At 38.1% G+C, this 15,907-nt stretch overlaps 2 protein-coding genes and 1 long non-coding RNA gene across 3 annotated transcripts in view; 1 reads left to right on the forward strand and 2 right to left on the reverse strand.

The window, feature by feature from the left end:
• Positions 1 to 820: 820 nt before the first annotated feature.
• Positions 821 to 10,846, reverse strand: LOC103521300 (WD repeat domain phosphoinositide-interacting protein 3). Its single transcript, XM_008486412.3, has 7 exons — positions 10,642 to 10,846; positions 9,972 to 10,112; positions 9,046 to 9,264; positions 8,345 to 8,621; positions 2,666 to 2,892; positions 1,354 to 1,566; positions 821 to 1,268 (listed from the first exon to the last, which is right to left on the reverse strand). The coding sequence occupies exons 1-6, from the start codon at positions 10,706 to 10,708 to the stop codon at positions 1,448 to 1,450; spliced, it is 1,050 nt and encodes a 349-aa protein (XP_008484634.1). The 5' UTR covers positions 10,709 to 10,846; the 3' UTR covers positions 821 to 1,268; positions 1,354 to 1,447.
• LOC113472433 lies at positions 6,706 to 7,381 on the reverse strand. The gene is made up of 2 exons (XR_003394736.1): positions 7,229 to 7,381; positions 6,706 to 7,058 (listed from the first exon to the last, which is right to left on the reverse strand). It is a non-coding gene; the product is annotated as an uncharacterized LOC113472433 (long non-coding RNA).
• Positions 10,847 to 11,802: 956 nt separating the features above from the next.
• The window catches only part of LOC103521397 (clusterin-associated protein 1), a 36,495-nt gene continuing 32,390 nt past the window's right edge, over positions 11,803 to 15,907 (forward strand). The window contains exons 1-4 of the mRNA XM_026832101.1: positions 11,803 to 12,086; positions 12,277 to 12,473; positions 13,876 to 14,043; positions 14,577 to 14,738. Of these exons, the coding sequence (XP_026687902.1) occupies positions 12,065 to 12,086; positions 12,277 to 12,473; positions 13,876 to 14,043; positions 14,577 to 14,738 (549 nt within the window). The 5' untranslated portion in view covers positions 11,803 to 12,064. The remainder of the gene's footprint in view (positions 12,087 to 12,276; positions 12,474 to 13,875; positions 14,044 to 14,576; positions 14,739 to 15,907) is intronic.

Below are 15,907 nucleotides of genomic sequence, written 5' to 3' on the forward strand. Positions count from 1 at the left end.
TGATTTCGTTCATGATGGTCACACTGCCCTCACATCACGTGACGTGAGCTCACGCTATCATTGTCTCGGTGATGTAGTGGTCAAGGGCTGGTAATCAGGAGGGCGTGGATTCAATCCCAGCCAAGGAATTAATTTCATAGATACTCATTTATTCGAGAATTTCAATACAAGACTAAATTGGTTATTGAATTAAAACCTCTTTCTCGTCAACCATTTTTCCAACGCTACATACCTTGGTGGTGTAGTGGTAAACACGCTCGCCTGGTAATCAGGAGGGCGTGGGTTCAATCGCAGCCAAGGCACGGAATTTTATACTCACTCATTTGAGAATTTGACAATACCGGGATGACACAAAGCCAGTAGACAGTCAAGTTACTGACCCCATATTAACATCAATGGCGTCCAATAATATTCCAGTCTAGTTGGACAAAATGCACTTCTGTACAGCTACAAATCCAATTGATTCTGAGCAGCCAACTGGACTAGCATGTTAGTGGACCAGCCAAGGCACGGAATTTTATACTCACTCATTTGAGAATTTGACAATACCAGGATGACACAAAGCCAGTAGACAGTCAAGTTACTGACCCCATGTAACATCAATGGCGTCCAATAACATTCCAGTCTAGTTGGACAAAATGCACTTCTGTACAGCTACAAATCCAATTGATTCTGAGCAGCCAACTGGACTAGCATGTTAGTGGAGTTTTTCTTCCATAATATTGTAGGGTTGTTCTTCCATAAGATTGTAGGTGATTTCGTTCATGATGGTCACACTGCCCTCACATCACGTGACGTGAGCTCACGCTATCTTAAATTGTCTCGGTGATGTAGTGGTCAACGGCTGGTAATCAGGAGGGCGTGGATTCAATCCCAGCCAAGGAATTAATTTCATAGATACTCATTTATTCGAGAATTTCAATACGAGACTAAATTGGCTATTAAATTAAAACCTCTTTCTCTTCAACCATTTTTCCAACGCTACATACCTTGGTGGTGTAGTGGTAAACACGCTCGCCTGGTAATCAGGAGGGCGTGGGTTCAATCCCAGCCAAGGCACGGAATTTTATACTCACTCATTTGAGAATTTGACAATACCAGGATGACACAAAGCCAGTAGACAGTCAAGTTACTGACCCCATGTAACATCAATGGCGTCCAATAACATTCCAGTCTAGTTGGACAAAATGCACTTCTGTACAGCTACAAATCCAATTGATTCTGAGCAGCCAACTGGACTAGCATGTTAGTGGAACCCAGAGCTGTGTGTAACCACAAGGATACTAGGCAGTCCAGCTGACTGGCCCCCTAGTGGATATCTCCCACTCAATACCTAGTGGATTCCACTAGAGGAACCACAAGGATACTAGGCAGTCCAGCTGACTGGCCCCCTAGTGGATATCTCCCACTCAATACCTAGTGGATTCCACTAGAGGTGGGCGGAGATTCAACGTACTAGTAGGTTGGAGTCATTGGTCATTTCGAGGAACTGAATGTATACATCACGCCAACACTCTCCCTTGCTATTGAACATAAACTTGTAGTAACTACCATCAGCACAGATCACTGAAACATGTCAACACGAAACACATGAGTTCGTAGATTCGTAGAAGCTTAACCCAACCTTTAGGGCTGTCTGGCCCCTACACCTAACACCCATATTTATGAACAAAATGCTGGCTCTTAAGTTCGTGCTAAGCATAGTCTCAAGGCATTTGATTGGTCAATAGCTTAACCCATCCTTTAGGGCTGTCTGCCCCTACACCTAAGCCTCGGAGTGGGCTTTTTGTGTATGAAGAAATTACTTAACTGAATGAGAGTAATAAAGATGGCCAGGAGATAAGATGGTATTTATTGTCTGGCAGTCAGAAGTGTTAGTCCATTTAGCATAATATCCAATACAGTCACATTAATTAATCGCATTAATTAATATTAATACTAAATATCATCCCAGGGTGCACCACGTGGAGGCGGACTAACATTTACACCTCTTTCAAGCTTGTATTCTGTATGTATATGTAAACTTGAAATAAATAAATGTCATACGATTAATAATAATAATACTTAACTGAAGGCCAAATAATAGAGTTTGATAGAGAGAACTGTAACTGTTAAGGTCTTATCGTCCCGAAATCGAACAAAGAAGGGGGACATGATAGGAGAAAGTCATCCGTTCCGAAAGTGAACCTTGTCTGTTTAGGATAAAGTTCGCCCCGAGCGGGAATCGGAGCCGCGACCTCGCGCTAGCGCTTACAATGCAGGCGCGCTACCCTCTAAGCTACTCGTAACGTAACTACCACTACCAGACTGGGTTCTATTTTCCTTGATGATAGGTACTTAAAGAAGAAAAAAATCCCAAGATATGGCCAACGTTGTTGGTTCTTTCACCTGCTGAGGTAAAAAAAAAGAAAAAAAATCAAATGGGATCCGAACCCACAACCTCAAGAGTCTGGATCCATGGTCAACTCACCTATTTATCAAATTACTATCCGTACCTACCAAACTCACATATGTATACAGGGTGTATTTTTTTTTATTTTATTTTATTATTATTTTTTTTAATCCATCGAATCCGAATTCAAAGGATTCAAGAATCCGAATACTTTTTTGTCAAAATAAATCCGAATTCGGTGGATTCATAGGATTCAGAAAAAAAAGTTCTCACCTATAATCGAATTACTATCCGCACCAAACGCACATATACAGGGTGGATCCGAGGGGATTTGGAACTTGCAGAAACTCCAGCTGGAGGAGAAATATTTGGGCAGGAACGAGGCCGACGCCAGACTAGACTGCTTGTTAATCTTCTGCGCCTCGTCCACACTGAATACATGTACCGTACCATGATCACTTGATACACACAGGTAGGAAGAGTCTGGGTTGAAGTTTATACTGGAACAGAAGTGGTAGGAATCTAGGAATTTTTGTAGAAAAAAAAAATAATAATAATAATAATTAAAAAAAAAATTAACAATAATAATAATAATAACATAAAAGTATTTCTCTTTCTAAGCACTCAAACAACAACATTTGATGAGAGACACAATATTTCCCAATTAGATTTACTTTTGTCCTGGTTTTCATTCCAACGCAACGATGCGTATATGCGTGTTTTTCGTTTCCCTTCCCCTCCTGGCATATCTCTTCCAGTGAACACCGCGTCCTAAATTCCGGAAGCGACTCTCGAATAGAATTCAATTCCGACATATTCGTTTTGTTTGGTTTCCACAATTTTTACCCCCACTCCTGTCGCCAAGTGAACACGTTGACGCGGGGTTGGAATGAAAAATACTGCTTTTCCTTTCCAAGTCCGTCACTAATAAATTCATTGGGGAAAAAAAAAAGTTTTTGCCACGGGTCCCGGTAGGTAAGGAAACAGCGGGAATCGAACCCGGGAGTTTCTGCACGTTACCACTGAAAGTGCCTTACCAGTAGATAAATGAATTTTAATTATTGTTTTGACCATAAATGCTTGTCACAAATGTTCCCTGCTTAATGCACTATGCTAAATTTTGTGACTTGACTTGGACTTGAACCACCAACCTCCAGATCCGAAGTCCACCGCGCTAACCACTACACCACCGAGGTTGGTTTTCTTACCAATAGATAGATGCTGTGTTAGCACCCCGTCGCAGCTCATTCAACTTCTGGCCACTCCCCGTATCAAACACCCTGATGAGTGTTCCCTTATAGGATGCGGTGGCTAGTCGTGTGCCAGTCTGATTAAGAGCAATACAGGATAGGGGCGCCTCATGGGCAGCAATGTCGAGAGGCGGTCGCTCTGGATCGGCCAAGTCTACGAGGTGTACATGGCCGGACTTGCGGCCTGGGAACGCCAGGAGGGAGTTGTTACTGTTTGGACACAGGACACAGAGACCTGGGAAAAATGGGAATAAAACATGAAAACATGGAATGATAAAAAAAATTAGGAGTTAGGTATTTACGTTGCACCTCATTTACTGTTGGGTATTGGTTGGTAGCACGTCTGCCTTGTAAGCGTCAGACCGCGGGTTCGATTCCCGCCTGGGACGGATTTTTATCCAGATGGGATAATCTTCGTCCTCGGAATGGCTGGCTTTCTCCTGTCCTGTCTTCCTTCTCTCTTCGATTTTTGGATGATAAGACCTTGGCAGTTAAAGCTCCCTCTATCAAACCTCTTCTTTTTAAAGGCCTAGTTTTCCTTTTGAAAAAATTACAAACAAATATTATAAGGTTTACCTTTAGGATTAGGATTTGTTTCAAACACATGCAACTGTTGCGGACATTCCGAAGGATACGAAAACGAAACGTTACACAGATATTACAATAAATTTAAAAATATTATATAGGTACCGAATTTGTCACAAAAACGTTAAAACATTAAAAATCCTTAATTTTCGAACACTTTGTTCATAGTTCGTGGGTGTCGTTTTCAGCTCGTTGTTCTACTACGAAAACGAACAACGAGCTGAAACGACATCCACGAATTCGGTACCTATATAATATTTTTAAATTTATTGTAATATCTGTGTAACGTTTCGTTTTCGTATCCTTTGGTCTTCGCGTATTCTTCGTCTTTTTTCTGTGTACTATTATACTGTCTACCGCGGCTGTTCTACTACCTAACCTCTTCTGGGCTTTCAAGATAGCAACGAGTGTCCATGATAAAGTAAGTCTAATTACCAATAGATAGATGCTGTGTTAGCACCCCGTCGCAGCTCATTCAACTTCTGGCCACTCCCCGTATCAAACACCCTGATGAGGGTTCCCTTATAGGATGCGGTGGCTAGTCGTGTGCCAGTCTGATTAAGAGCAATACAGGATAGGGGCGCCTCATGGGCAGCAATGTCGAGAGGCGGTCGCTCTGGATCGGCCAAGTCTACGAGGTGTACATGGCCGGACTTGCGGCCTGGGAACGCCAGGAGGGAGTTGTTACTGTTTGGACACAGGACACAGAGACCTGGGAAAAATGGGAATAAAACATGAAAACATGGAATGATAAAAAAAATTAGGAGTTAGGTATTTACGTTGCACCTCATTTACTGTTGGGTATTGGTTGGTAGCACGTCTGCCTTGTAAGCGTCAGACCGCGGGTTCGATTCCCGCCTGGGACGGATTTTTATCCAGATGGGATAATCTTCGTCCTCGGAATGGCTGGCTTTCTCCTGTCCTGTCTTCCTTCTCTCTTCGATTTTTGGATGATAAGACCTTGGCAGTTAAAGCTCCCTCTATCAAACCTCTTCTTTTTAAAGGCCTAGTTTTCCTTTTGAAAAAATTACAAACAAATATTATAAGGTTTACCTTTAGGATTAGGATTTGTTTCAAACACATGCAACTGTTGCGGACATTGGATAAATGTGTACACTTTGATCAGACCTTCTAACACAACCACAATCTTGTCTCGCCTCAGTCTTACGCCTTTCACTGGAGCATTGAACTCTAAACAAATGACCACCTGTTTCTTTAAATCGTCCCAGATCATCACTCGGTTATTCGGGTACTTGGGATGTGTACCCTACTTGCAGAATTTTGGATGTAGGTACGGAAAATATACCAAAACAGAGTAACAGAGACCAACCATGGAGTAACCATGGTATTGTCGACCTCAGGGTTAATGAAACTTGCTACCCACTTTCAGTAAGTACACAATGGGAATTTGTTGACAAGTTTTTGGGATCCATTGGATTATTAAGGGCCCCTTATAAGCTTTTTAGATGACCGAGTAACACAGTTTTTAATTAGTTCATGAATAAACTACACAGAGTTCCTTGAACTACCAGTATTTCAACATGAATCATATTGAGAAAAGAAAATTAAGATGAACGCAAAATTACCCTGGTCCTGATTAAATCCAGCGTACAACAGTCCATTCTTGTACGTGCTAGACGTGTCTGCCTTGTAAGCATCAGACCGCGGGTTCGATTCCCGCCTGGGACGGATTTTTATCCAGATGGGATAATCTTCGTCCTCGGAATAGCTGGCTTTCTCCTGTCCTGTCTTCCTTCTCTCTTCGATTTTTGGATGATAAGACCTTGGCAGTTAAAGTTCCCTCTATCACACCTCTTCTTTTTAAAGGCCTAGTTTTCCTTTTGAATAAATTACAAACAAATATTATAAGGTTTACCTTTAGGATTAGGATTTGTTTCCTTAAAAATCCGAAGCGAACAAGAAATACACAGCCTAGTTTTAAAATAAGTTTTTTTTTTAATTAAATGTTTTTTCCCCTCAGAAAAAAAAACCTTTACTTGTGTTCACTCTGTATATTCGACCTGTAGGATATTACAGGAGTCACTTTTAGGAGAAAAATTAGGAGGTGACACCCCTTAATTTAAATCCCAGCTCAAGGTAGGGACAGGAATAAAAGTGCAGGAAGTAAGGGAGATAAAATTAAACAATATCTGTACAAAAACAGTCAACACTCAACCTCAACAGCCATGGGGGAAAACGAAATGTACAGTCCGTTCTAGAAATCTTTAGCACCCTTTGCAGTCCTTAATATCAAATCAAATAATAAATAATTTGTAGTAAAGCAGAGCTTGATCACATTGTGAATATCACAGCATTAATATGTGCCTTTCTTCTACATTCTTTTACACTTGTAATGCCGCCACGGGTCGCTACGCGATTAAAGTAGCTACACAATTGTCCTCACGAGGCTAATTGCTCCTCATTTTTTTGTGGTAAAGCAGAGCTTAATCACATTGTGAATATCACAGCATTAATATGTGCCTTTCTTTTACATTCTTTTACACTTGTAATGCCACCACAGGTCGCTACGCGATTAAAGTAGCTACACAATTGTCCTCACGAGGCTAATTGCTCCTCACAATCCAAGTACAGAGCCGAAAAAAATTTGACCCCGCCGGGAATCGAACCCGGGACCTGTTCTACCACAAAGAATTCACGAATTGATTTTAGTAAGTTAATTTTAATTTAGAACACTTCACAAACAAATTTTATAATCTTATCACCACCATACTTCGAACAAGTACCTATTGCAATGTGAGATTGAGATGTATGGTTCAGACCTTATAGAACGGACTGTACAATGCACATACAACAAAACAAAATACTATCTTCTTAATATGGTCCTCTTCGTTTAAACGTATCTTAAGGTAGAAACACACTACTATCACGTCACGTGAGGTCATGGAGAGACAGAAAGATAATAATAATAATAATAATAGTGCTTATTTATACTGCTCGCATAGGACTGAAAAGTCCCTTTACTCCAGCAGTAGGCTACTACTTCAATATGGTCCTCTTCGTTTAAACGTATCTTAAGGTAGAAACACACTACTATCACGTCACGTGAACTCATGGGGAGTCAGAAAGATGAGGTTGTTCTTCCATAATATTGTAGGTGATTTCGTTCATGATGGTCACACTGCCCTCACATCACGTGACGTGAGCTCACGCTATCTTAAATTATCTCGGTGATGTAGTGGTCAACGGCTGGTAATCAGGAGGGCGTGGGTTCAATCCCAACCGAGGCACGGAATTTTATACTCACTCATTTGAGAATTTGACAATACCAGGATGACACAAAGCCAGTAGACAGTCAAGTTACTGACCCCATTTCATGTGAGACATGAAACCTCCGAAAAGCAATTTGTGGTAGGCTTCATGTCACACATGAAATTGTTCCCTCACTTTTAATTTATTTTCTTTTTTTTTCCTAGTTGAGATAGAAACATCTGGTTTTTTATGTGTTCTTCGGAAATCTTCGGACTATAATTCCAAATGCTTTGGAATCATAATAAACAAACACCGGCTTCCTAGTTGAGATAGAAACATCTGGTTTTTTATGTGTTCTTCGGAAATCTTCGGACTATAATTCCAAATGCTTTGGAATCGATGAGAGACACAATATTTCCCAATTAGATTTACTTTTGTCCTGTTTTTCATTCCAATGCAACGATGCGTGTTTTTCATTTCACTTACCCTCCTGGCGTATCTCTTCAAGTGAACACCGCGTCCTAAATTCCGGAAGCGACTCTCGAATATAATTCAATTCCGCCATATTCGTTTTTTTTTTTTTTTTTTTTCCACAATACTGCTTTTCCTTTCCAAGTCTGTCACTGGTAAATTCATTGGGAAAAAAAAGTTTTTGCCACGGGTCCCGGTAGGTAAGGAAACAGCGGAAATCGAACCCGGGAGCTTCTGCACGTTACCGCTGGACTATATAGTGCCTTACCAGTAGATAAATGAATTTCAATTGTTTTGACCATAAATGCTTGTCACAAATGTTCCCTGCTTAATGCACCATGCTAAATTTCGTGACTTGACTTGGACTTGAACCACCAACCTCCAGATCCAAAGTCCATCGCGCTAACCACTACACCACCGAGGTTGGTTTTCTTACCAATAGATAGATGCTGTGTTAGCACCCCGTCGCAGCTCATTCAACTTCTGGCCACTCCCTGTATCAAACACCCTGATGAGGGTTCCCTTATAGGATGCGGTGGCTAGTCGTGTACCAGTCTGATTGAGAGCAATACAGGATAGGGGCGCCTCATGGGCAGCAATGTCGAGAGGCGGTCGCTCTGGATCGGCCAAGTCTACGAGGTGTACATGGCCGGACTTGCGGCCTGGGAACGCCAGGAGGGAGTTGTTACTGTTTGGACACAGGACACAGAGACCTGGGAAAAATGGGAATAAAACATGAAAACATGGAATGATAAAAAAAATTAGGAGTTAGGTATTTACGTTGCACCTCATTTACTGTTGGGTATTGGTTGGTAGCATGTCTGCCTTGAATGATAAAAAAAAAATAGGAGTTAGGTATTTACGTTGCACCTCATTTACTGTTGGGTATTGGTTGGTAGCACGTCTGCCTTGTAAGCGTCAGACCGCGGGTTCGATTCCCGCCTGGGACGGATTTTTATCCAGATGGGATAATCTTCGTCCTCGGAATGGCTGGCTTTCTCCTGTCCTGTCTTCCTTCTCTCTTCGATTTTTGGATGATAAGACCTTGGCAGTTAAAGCTCCCTCTATCAAACCTCTTCTTTTTAAAGGCCTAGTTTTCCTTTTGAAAAAATTACAAACAAATATTATAAGGTTTACCTTTAGGATTAGGATTTGTTTCAAACACATGCAACTGTTGCGGACATTGGATAAATGTGTACACTTTGATCAGACCTTCTAACACAACCACAATCTTGTCTCGCCTCAGTCTTACGCCTTTCACTGGAGCATTGAACTCTAAACAAATGACCACCTGTTTCTTTAAATCGTCCCAGATCATCACTCGGTTATTCGGGTACTTGGGATGTGTACCACCACCTGATGAGAGAACGGGAATTGAAAATTAACAATGTTGAAAATCCATTAATCAATAATATCTAGGTATACAATTACTTATAGATCAACAAGTATCTACCAAATACTGTATATTAAAAGTGTTTTGTGGTACTATGTGACCGGTGTCCTCGCCCGAGGACAAAATTTTTATAGTACTATGTGCCCAGGTATCAAAAGTGTTTTGTGGTACTATGTGACCGGTGTCCTCGCCCGAGGACAAAATTTTTATAGTACTATGTGCCCAGGTATCAAAAGTGTTTTGTGGTACTATGTGACCGGTGTCCTCGCCCGAGGACAAAATTTTTATAGTACTATGTGCCCGATTTTTTTCTTTATAGAATGACGTCAAAATTTCTATTTTTGTAAAATAGAGGACTTTTAAACTACATCTATAACAAAAATATTGTTCAAGTATTAAATTAAACCTATTTTATGACCTCTCAAACTTTGTCCTCGCTCGAGGACGCTGGGCACAACTGATGTCTCAATTTGGCAGGAAGTTTTTTTTTTTTTTTTTTTTTTTTTTAAATTTGATGAGATTAATGTGTGATTTTTGTCTCAGTAAATACTAATGGTGAGTAAAACACCACCTCTGAAACCAGAAGTAATATTACTTCAACAAAGACTTCTGCAACTGGTATGTAAGTAAGTAACATAAATATTTCATGTTTAACAAATCTGATGCTTACCGACTAAAGCTAAATAATTACACCTGAAAAGCATTTCAACATGTCCAAGGCCACCATCAGTAAAGTCTTGTCGTTCTTTTTCCTTTAGAGGATCACAGTTATAAATTCTAAACCCATCTTCCATACCACAAGCAAAACATCCTGAAAATATCAAGAAAAATATGTATATATTGGTGGTTTGAAATAGTGAAAGATTCATGGTCTAATTAGGGACGTCAGTAAATCCTAGGATTGAACCCATATTCAGCTGGGATTGAACCCATATTCAGCTAGAAATAAACCCATAACCTCCTAATTGCGAGGAGAGTATCTCAACTACTACATCACTGTGCCAGGGTCAGATTTGAAATTTCAATACCCATGTCTGAGTAAAACTAGTACTTGCAGAACTTTGGATGTATGGAAAATGTCCCGAAACGGAGTGACAGAGACTTAACATAGTACTGTACACCTCAGGGTTAATGAAACTTGCTACCCACTTTCAGTACACAATGGGAATTTGCCGACTAGTATTTGGGATCCATTGGATCATTAGGGGTGCCATAGGAGCTTTTTCAATGACTGAGTACTACACTTCTTAATTAGTTCATGAATAAACTACACAGAGTTCCTTGAACTACCAGTATTTCAACATATTGAGAAAAGAAAATTAAGATGAACGCAAATTTACCCTGGTCCTGATTAAATCCAGCGTACAACAGTCCATTCTTGTACGTGCTAGACGTTCCTAGATTCATTGTAAAGCTTTGGTTAAGTCCTCGGCAGTCTAGACAAATGATTCAAAACACATAATCCACCTCAGACGTGGAAAGACTATTGATTTTCGGGAAAATTAGATAAGAAAAGTCGTCCTCGTCCAGAAAAACACTTTTCACTTTTTTTCGGAACTTGATAAAAATCAACAAAAACAAATTACCCGCCACCGGTGAAAAGAGAAACGCAATTTCGTGAACCGATGAATTCGGTGAGCGGTACAACTCACCGTTTTTCCCTCATAAATCTCGATGTACGGAAAATATACCAAAACAGAGTAACAGAGACCAACCATGGAGTAACCATGGTATTGTCGACCTCAGGGTTAATGAAACTTGCTACCCACTTTCAGTAAGCACACAATAGAAATTTGTTGACAAGTTTTTGGGATCCATTGGGTTATTAAGGGCCCCATAGAAACTTTTGTGATGAACGAGTACCACATTTGTTTATTAGTTCATGAATAAACTACACAGAGTTCCTTGAACTACCAGTGTTTGAACATGAATCGTAATGAGAAAAGAAAATTAAGATGAACGCAAAATTACCCTGGTCCTGATTAAATCCAGCGTACAACAGTCCATTCTTGTACGTGCTAGACGTTCCTAGATTCATTGTAAAGCTTGGTTAAGTCCTCAGCAGTCTAGACAAACTATTGAAAACACATAATCCACCTCAGACGTGGAAACTAGTGGAAAGACTATTGATTTTCGGGAAAATTAGTTAAGAAAAGTTGTCCTCGTCCAGAAAAACACTTTTCACTTTTTTTCGGAACTTGATAAAAATCAACAAAAACAAATCACCCGCCACCGGTGAAAAGAGAAACGCAATTTCGTGAACCGATGAATTCGGTGAGCGGTACAACTCACCGTTTTTCCCTCATAAATCTGCCTTCAAATTTTGAACGCAAAGTGCACAGCATGAAATGAACAGTTTCAAGTACTGCGTGTTGCGTCAGCTTTCAAATGACGGGCGTTTTTTGTTTTTCTTTCGGTTTCCATGGTAACGGATTTGTCGCGAAAATTTGAAAAACAAAACAAATCTTTAACAAAACAAAACAAGTGTGAAAAGTGGCTTTTCTGTTGAAATTTTCTGAATTTTCTCTAGTTTTCACTGAACATTGAAGTTAACCAACGCCAAGCCAAGTAGCTATCTGGACAGTTTAAATCGGGGTGCACTCAGGCTTATAAGAAGCTAAGCTGACAAGTTTAATCATAAATTAATCTCAATGATGGGTTTATCATGAAGATGGTGATGGTGACAACTTTCCTAGCAATTCAGTGACTTCAAGCCATGAACAAAGAATATTGAAGACGTTTTTTTTGAAAGTGCAAGCTACAATGTCATTCAGAGATCTCAGAAGTTAGTAAACTATTATCTGCTCTTCAAAATCTCCCATTTCTATGTCCAATATCTGCAGAATCTGAGTTAAAATTACATTTAAACTGTATGGTACCTAGTGCTGAAAAGTACAGGTCAATTGTTACAAAACTTTCTCTAATTTAATATTTTCAAGGGGTTTCTTTCTCATATGAGTATTTTGTTTGTCTAGATTTCACGGAAATGATGAGGACACTGGGCTACTCTCGGTTGATCTCAATGGAAAATTTCCGCAATCCCAATTTCACACTGGTGGCGGAAATCTTGGTTTGGCTCATCAAAAGATTTGACCAGGAGTTTGAGTTGACTAACGATGTTGGAACTGAGGAGGAGAGAGTAGCAATGATCAGATCTGTAGCTCAGTTTATGGTAAGTATGGGAGGTCCTGGGTTTTAAAGGAAGGACAATATGTTTTTCTTTCGGTTTCCATGGTAACGGATTTGTCGCGAAAATTTGAAAAACAAAACAAATCTTTTTTATCAAAAAGTGAAAAGTGAAAAGTGTGAAAAGTGACTTTTCTGTTGAAATTTTCGAATTTTCTCTAGTTTTCACTGAATATTGAAGTTAACCAACGCCAAGCCAAGTAGCTATCTGGACAGGTGATCATCTGGACAGTTTAAATTGGGGTGCACTCAGGCTTATAAGAAGCTAAGCTGACAAGTTTAATCATAAATTAATCCCAATGATGGGTTTATCATGAAGATGGTGATGGTGACAACTTTCCTAGCAATTCAGTGACAGCCATGAACAAAGAATATTGAAGACATTTTTTTGAAAGTGCAAGCTACAATGTCATTCAGAGATCTCAGAAGTAGGTATAACCATTCTCTGCTCTTGAAATATCTCCTATTTTCATGTCTATTTGCAGGATCTGAGTTAAAGTGACAGTAAAACTGTATGGTAGTGCTGAAAAGTACAGGTCAATACTTACATAATCTTCATTTAAGAGACAAAAAAATTGCCTGAGTAGTGTTACCATAGTGGCCTAACACCTTTTTATTATTATTATTATTATTATTATTATTATTATTATTATTATTATTATTATTATTATTATTATTATTATTATTATTATTATTATTATTATTATTATTATTATTATTATTATTATTATTATTATTATTATTATTATTATTATTATTATTATTATTATTATTATTATTATTATTATTATTATTATTATTATTATTATTATTATTATTATTATTATTATTATTATTATTATTATTATTATTATTATTATTATTATTATTATTATTATTATTATTATTATTATTATTATTATTATTATTATTATTATTATTATTATTATTATTATTATTATTATTATTATTATTATTATTATTATTATTATTATTATTATTATTATTATTATTATTATTATTATTATTATTATTATTATTATTATTATTATTATTATTATTATTATTATTATTATTATTATTATAAATTTCAAGTTCCCCCTTTCAAACCCCTTTAAAAAAAAAAAAAAAAAAAAAAAAAAGATCTTGGGAGTTAGCAAACTGTTCCCTCTATCAAACATCTTGGGGGAAAAAAAAAAAAAAAAAAAAAAAAAAAAAAAAAAGCCCAAACTTAGCTTCTAAAAGGTCATCTTTATTTTTGACTGAGAGAAAAGAATTTTGATGAGTAGAAGTATTTTACTCCCATTACTTATTGCTAAAAGGTACTTGGTAGTTTTGTCTATAAACATATGGAACATACTAACTTGCTTCTCTTGCTACTTGCTATTACTTCCATGTTTTCTCCTCAGGCAACCAAAGCCAACATCAAGCTGAACACCAAACGTCTTTACCAGGCCGATGGTTATGCTGTCATAGAATTGCTCAAGATTACAAGTCTCCTGCACGATGCACTCAAGAGTCAACATGTTACCGAGGATAATGAGAACACTACTCACATTGATCAACTTACAGAGAAGGTAGTTGAAGTATAAGAAGAAAAAGCCCACTCTAAGGATTAGGGCAACTGCCCCAAAAGATGGGTTAAGCTTAATACAAATAGATCTAATATGAAGAAAAAGTTCCAATGGTAAAAAAAAAATCATGTTGAAGAAAATAAAATGAAATCAATCAAAAATCAAATCATGAATTCTTTGTGGTAAGGCAGAAATCTTCTTCACAACACATGTGGGTATCACAGCATTACCAAGTGCCTCCTTTAATATTAATAATTGTTGATATTATTTATTTATCAATCTTTTTACACTGATAATGCCGCCACTGATCGCTACTCGATTAAAGTAGTCACTCAATTGTCCTCACGAGGCTGAGTGCACCCTGAACTCCAAGTACTGAGTCGAAAAAACTTTGGCCCCGCCGGGAATCTCATCTGGGACCTCCGGTGTGCAAGCCTAGTGTGATACTTACTCTGCCACGAAGGTTTATAATAATTAATTGTTCATAGCAAATGGTAGAAATAATAATTCTCTCCTTTCTCCTTGTTTATTCTCAGGTGAATGATTTGAAATTCTCGCGAGAGTTAGCTTCAGAAATCACAACCAAGGGCGCTAAGCTGTACGAGTTTCTAGGCCAAGAAGTTACATTGAGAGTTAGTATAGTACACTTGGTAGTTTCTAACCATCTTGGAATTCCTTCAAGATTTTTTTCTTTTTTTTAAAAAGAGGTTTGATAGAGGGAACTGTAACTATTAAAGTCTTATCGTCCCGAAAATGAAGAGAGGAGGAAGAAAAGATATTGTAGGAGAAAGCTAGCCGTTCCGCGAACGACTTCCTTGTCTATTTAGGATAAAATCCTCCCGGACTGGAATTAAACCCGCGACCTGGCGCTTCCAAGGCAGACTGATGGAAGGAACTGTAACAACGGAGGTATCACCGCGAGATTGCTCAAGCCAATATGTATAAAAAATATACGTAGATATTTATTTATTTATTTAGACGCTAAATAGATATAATTTTCATCAAACATTAACTTGGCCACACATTCTCACAGTGCAAAGCATTCAACACAAAAAAATTGAGAACACACAAAAAAAAAAAAAAAATTGGGGGAAAAAAATCCGCCATCACAACTATCAAAATTTAAGGAAACTCAAACTCTTTAAAATCCCTCACTCCAAAAGAAGAAAGACATCACACCAAAGAAGAATCTAACAAGAAATCTAAATTCGCGAAGGTACCGCGAAGGCACCAAAAGTTCAAAGAAAATTTCACATCAAGTACCTTTAGTCAAAATTCCAAGTTAATACAATACAAAAATCGAAATTCAAGAAGATTCTAAAAATTAATCACCCAAATCCTAATTCCCAAAGAAGATCCTCAACAAGAAGTCAAAATTTTGCGAAGGTATTAAGTAAAAGAAAAATTCACATGAAGTATGGTCAAAACTCCAAGTAATACCATACACCAAGTATCAAAATTTAAGAAATGTGTCAAATTTAGTATAGACGTAATAAAAAATCTAAATTCGTGAAGACGTCAAAAGAAAATCAAAATTTTTACAAGAATGACTCCAAGTATCAAATTGATTTGTTTCAAACACATGCAACTGTTGCGGACATTGTATAAATGTGTACACTTTGATCAGACCTTCTAACACAACCACAATCTTGTCTCGCCTCAGTCTTACGCCTTTCACTGGAGCATTGAACTCTAAACAAATGACCACCTGTTTCTTTAAATCGTCCCAGATCATCACTCGGTTATTCGGGTACTTGGGATGTGTACCACCACCTGATGAGAGAAAGGGAATTGAAAATTAACATTGTTGAAAATCCATTAATCAATAATATAGGTATACAATTACTTATAGATCAACAAGTATCTA

Source organism: Diaphorina citri, unplaced genomic scaffold, assembly GCF_000475195.1.
Source record: "Diaphorina citri unplaced genomic scaffold, Diaci psyllid genome assembly version 1.1 scaffold74, whole genome shotgun sequence".
NCBI classification, from domain to species: Eukaryota; Metazoa; Arthropoda; class Insecta; order Hemiptera; family Psyllidae; genus Diaphorina; species Diaphorina citri.

What these genes read in the sequence shown, in the direction of transcription:
- LOC103521300 (XM_008486412.3), bottom strand. Translation starts at nt 10,708, where the DNA reads ATGAATCTAGGAACGTCTAGCACGTACAAGAATGGACTGTTGTACGCT. An exon ending in AACACAGCATCTATCTATTG is followed by an intron (nt 2,893 to 8,344) that starts GTAAGAAAACCA and finishes CTTCTGTTCCAG; the next exon opens with TATAAACTTCAACCCAGACT. An exon ending in GGATAGTAATTCGATTATAG is followed by an intron (nt 1,567 to 2,665) that starts GTGAGAACTTTT and finishes GACATGTTTCAG; the next exon opens with TGATCTGTGCTGATGGTAGT.